At 31.6% G+C, this 5,000-nt stretch overlaps 1 protein-coding gene across 1 annotated transcript in view; it reads left to right on the plus strand.

Annotated features, from left to right (window-relative positions):
• LOC135207029 (uncharacterized) overlaps positions 1-5,000 on the plus strand; it is a 223,883-nt gene that overhangs the window by 217,436 nt on the left and 1,447 nt on the right. The window contains exons 3-4 of the mRNA XM_064238692.1: positions 210-345; positions 4,318-4,451. Of these exons, the coding sequence (XP_064094762.1) occupies positions 210-345; positions 4,318-4,451 (270 nt within the window). The remainder of the gene's footprint in view (positions 1-209; positions 346-4,317; positions 4,452-5,000) is intronic.

The following is a 5,000-nucleotide window of genomic DNA, read 5'->3' on the forward strand; positions in this document are numbered from 1 at the left end:
TCGTCAATGGCTTGGAAATAAAGTCGAAACTGGTCAGGACCTACACCACGTCTCTTAATTTTCACCTGTAGATATGTGTGATAAATGAATCACGTGCTAAAGTTATAATCATATAATACATATATATAATATATATATATAGTATATCATATATATATATATATATATATTATATATATAATATATTGTATCTCCTGCATATTCCAAAGACTGAGAAATCGTGGGGCGGAAGCGTCAGGATAGCGAACGTGACCCTGGGAGCAGCAGGTCCCTTCCACTGTGAGGTTTCGGCAGACGGCCCAACCTTCCACACGGCATCCGATCATGCCATGTTAAACGTCATAGGTAAGAAAGATGAACTTTTTGTTTGTTTTAAATTTTATTTGTATATTTTCCTTTTGCTGTTTGAGATTTTCCGGAATGCTGATCATGTTTGCCCTCTCTTACTAACTGCAAGGGAGATTTATGGAACTGATAAGGATAATTCTTTTATTTTCGTTCAGTAACATTTACTGTGATTTGATTTGTTCTCGTTGTTTTGAGCTGTAGTGTAGAATTTGACTGAATATTAACAATAATATTTACGTTATTCTTCTCACGGGAATCTAAGTTGCTTTGCAGTCTAATGGCTTATTAGTATATTTCTCAGTGTTGTTTTACGTTATTTTGAATAACGATGGTAAAACAATAAGATGATATCAGATGTGTTTATGCACTGTCCATTTTCGTTTTGCAAATATGAAAACATTATGAAACAAACATTGTTTCACTGACAAGAATATTTACATTTCAAATGGCAATATCTAAGATTTGTAGTTCAGTAAACAATGTCCTTTTTATACTGAAACTGGCAATAAAGATGACACACTTTCTAGGAGGAAAGACAGTTATTATTCGAAATTCTCTGAACCATAGTTATTGATTATAATCCTTTTCCTCGAACAAAGTAATAAGATTTAGACAGATTCTAAGCCCGGATGTTTGTCTATAGAGTATCTTAAATTGTCACGATACATGCGATATAAGTTACTGTTTTCAGGATTTATTTGGACATTTTTCATCTCTTTCCCATCAACTTCTTAGCTTTTATTTTTACAAAATATGGAAATTTAGTTGCCTTCCCTTTGGTGTCCATAAAAAATAGTTGAACAGGTGACTAGCATACACAAGCGAGACCAAATAATTCTTCTCTATTATTCCCTAATGCTAAAAAAAATAGCAAAACGAGTTCGTATATGTGATTACTGACATACATATAAGATTTACTGTGAAAAATTTTAAATGTAATCTTGCATTAAAAAAAATGACGGGATATCTGGAAAAGGAATCTCAGTTACCTTTAAAATTTAATATTTCAATAAGAAAAATGATCGACTAAATTTAGGAAAAATGAGTAACAGTTACCTATAAAAAGGAACTTGTAAAAGCAACTGTTAGCGGAAGAGATGTTAAGGTCACATATTTTTGTTCGTGAATACGGATCGACAGGTGAATTGTCAATCAAATATAAAAGCTGGGTTGTTCAATGGTGAGATTTAATTGATGAATAACAGAAGTATCATCCAAGTAACGGGTAATTAACCAAATACATAAATCTTCCGAAATAGGTAAAGCAATCAACAACAAAATAAGCTTGGGAAATTGTGATTGTACATTGGATTTCATTTTTGGCTGTCATTAGAAATATATCATCCTTTTGTTCTTTACTGAAATAGTCCACATGAATATTTTCTCTGAAAGTAAAATGATATATCATAATTAACCTGTACAAAAAAAAAAAAAAAAAAAAAAAAAAAAACAGATATAAAAATAGTCTTTTGTCAGTTTTTATTTACGTCAACAAAAAGAAAATCTCAACTATCAGCCAACTGGATTCGTAAAGTGCTCAAAGAATCATTCATATTAGTTGCAATGAGATGAAAGACTAAGATGAACCATTACGGGTAAATCCAGATTATTATTGATGGAATGAGCATCAGTGTCGTATGTGGGTGTTATGGCGTATCTGTCTCAGTGGTAATCTCTTGGGTTTATATAAACGAGTTCGGTTTGCTCGCCTGAGTGGGTTTCGAGTGGTTTTGACTTCGACAACCTGATTATAGTGATCAGAGTGTCTTGGGGCAGTTTGCCAATATAAATTCTTCGGGTTTTCATTACTGTAATTTATCCCCAGAGATGCTTCGCAGTGTAGATGCTGACTGACGTAAAGTTGATGTAAATTATGAAGTAAAAAAAAAGTATTGATTTGATTTAAGTTTGATTCTAAAAAATACGTCTTTAAAGCTTGACTTTATAGCTAATCACCGGGGCAGCTTCAGTAACTCAGCGCTTAAGACAATGAAAGAAAGGAAGTTGGAGAGGTTGGACAGCATGATGGAAGAAAGGAAGGGTGTTGGGGGGGGGGGGGGGGTGTTAAAGTCTAAGGCTTTTAAAAGGTACTGGCAGCCCTCAGCTGAAGGGGCTTTGCAAACAACTTTAGTAATGCCTACAGTGCGTCACGTCACGCGCCCAAACGGCACTTCTCCCTTAAAGAGTAAAAGACGGTGCTAAATGAGTGTCAATGCCTTTCACATATTTCATTTCTATATAATATGCGGAAGAATAGATTCAAGCCTAGCGTGGGAATTTCAAGAATACTATTACGATGAAAAAGATATTAATAGTATAATTATTAAAATCATGACGTCTACTAGCACTCTAGCAGGTATTACTTCAATACTTATATTAGTTTTGTTTTTCTGTTTCGGTTGGACTAGATTTGAAATTTGTCTTTTAAGGAGTCGAACATGAGTTTTTATGGATTTAGAGGAAAAACATATAATACACACATATTATATATATATATATATATATATATATATATATATATATATATATATATATATATATGTGTGTGTGTGTGTGTGTGTGTGTGTGTGTTTATATATATATATATATATATATATATATATATATATATATATATATGTGTGTGTGTGTGTGTGTGTGTGTGTGTGTATGTATAGTATATACACATATGTATTAACAACATACATAGAATCTATTACTCTCTTCTACCGATACTTAAGCTTATTTCAGCTTCTTGATTTACTCACGAAATTAACATAAAGAAATCATTGTCGCATTATATCGACTATATAAAAGTAAGTGTAAAGAAAATACTGCCCCTTTTATTTAATTCAGTACTGAAATGGAATTTGAAAGCTGAGAATAAAAAAAAGTGAAGAAAAATGCGTGGGATTTTTCGCTTTTGTGAAAACGCACGGATGTCCCATATCACCTTTATTTGCCTCAATTGCCACTACTATTAAGTAATAAAGATGCATTCGACGCATCTCTGATTTTTTTTTTTTTTTTTGAAGCTCAGAATTCCCTCGCGTTTTACGCAGGAATTTTCGGAGGCCTTGTTTGGACGCGGGATGGACCGGGGTGGTGAAGTTTTAAAGTTGGGGTTGTTGAGGTTGAAAGGGGAGTAGGTTGGGGATATACTTTTGGACCTTGGGGACGAAGGGGGGAATTTACACTTAATTACTCACGGATTTAGTTTATTTCCTCTGTCGCTGCATTCTTCTTCTTTTATCAGTTTTCTGTTTTTTTAAGTTTATTCTCTTTTTTAAATATTTCAGCTTTCCGTTATTATTTTCATCAGTTTATCACATTAATTTCATCCTTCCATATTTCTCTATTGACGTTTCTGCTGCATTCTATTTGTCATTCACCTAAGGATGTATGTGTGATGGCCAGGCTAAAATTTTGGTTTATGAAAGATTTATGCCTACAATTTTAGTATATATATATATATATATATATATCATATATATATATATATATATATATATATATATCTATATATATATATATATATATATATATATATATATATATATATGTGTGTTGTGTGTGTGTGTGTGTGTGTGTGTGTGACTGGTAACAAAAAATGTTCTGTTACATCAGAGTTCCATCTAGAAAAAAGGAGCCCATAAAACGCCAAAATATAGAAAGAAACTATACTTCAGAGACATCTGACTCTCTCTTCAGGTAAGTAACGAGAGAGACAGCAGTCTTTGAAATAAAGTACTTTCTTTCTATATTTTTTTTGTGCTTTCATGAGCTCCTTTTATTATTGATATTATTATTAATTATTATTATTATTATTATTATTATATATATATATATATATATATATAATATATATATATATATAAATATATATATATATTAAATATATATATACACATATAAATGTGTGTGCCCTTATGTATGCATGTTTGTATATATACGCTCTGTTTCTCTAATTCATTTCACGGTAACCCCTAGATTTACCAGACGGAAGCCCAACTATACGCGGTGTCCGCGCTCAGTACATTCCAGGAGACTGGGTCGACATTACCTGCATTTCCAGGAGATCCAAACCTCCCCCCAGGCTTTCCTTCACTATTAACGATAAGCCTGTAAGTATTACTTACATCACAAAACTTTATTTTGTCATTAACTGGTAAATCTAACTACATTGTACCCTTTTCAACTTTTGTTTTCTTTATTAGTCATTAGCTACTGAATTTTAAAAAAAATTAATATTACCAAAGTTAATTTTTGTGAAAGTTTCCCTTAACTTGTCTTCAGTTATTCAAATCGAATTCCCTTTTGAGTTTAATGGCTGAAAATATTTCAATTGTTGTTATTTGCTAAATGCCATTTTTTTTAAACTGATGACAAAGATGGCTTAAAATATTTCTTCACTAGTACATAACTGTAGAAAATATTTGAGTTGTAAAATGTAAATGTAATTTTTGGTAATATCATCCATATATCCGTTGGGAACGTGCTCTAAATAATCTTAAAGAAAAGAAAATTAAGTTGCTTATTTATAGCTATTCTAAATAAACCAATCTAAATTCAATCTTTAGTCGTAGGTCACTGCATGAAAATAATGAGTCAATGAAAAACACAAACAGAAAATTAAAATGACAATTTTCCCTCAGATGATAACATTGCATCAA

The sequence above is a fragment of the Macrobrachium nipponense genome, chromosome 11 (assembly GCF_015104395.2).
Source record: "Macrobrachium nipponense isolate FS-2020 chromosome 11, ASM1510439v2, whole genome shotgun sequence".
NCBI classification, from domain to species: Eukaryota; Metazoa; Arthropoda; class Malacostraca; order Decapoda; family Palaemonidae; genus Macrobrachium; species Macrobrachium nipponense.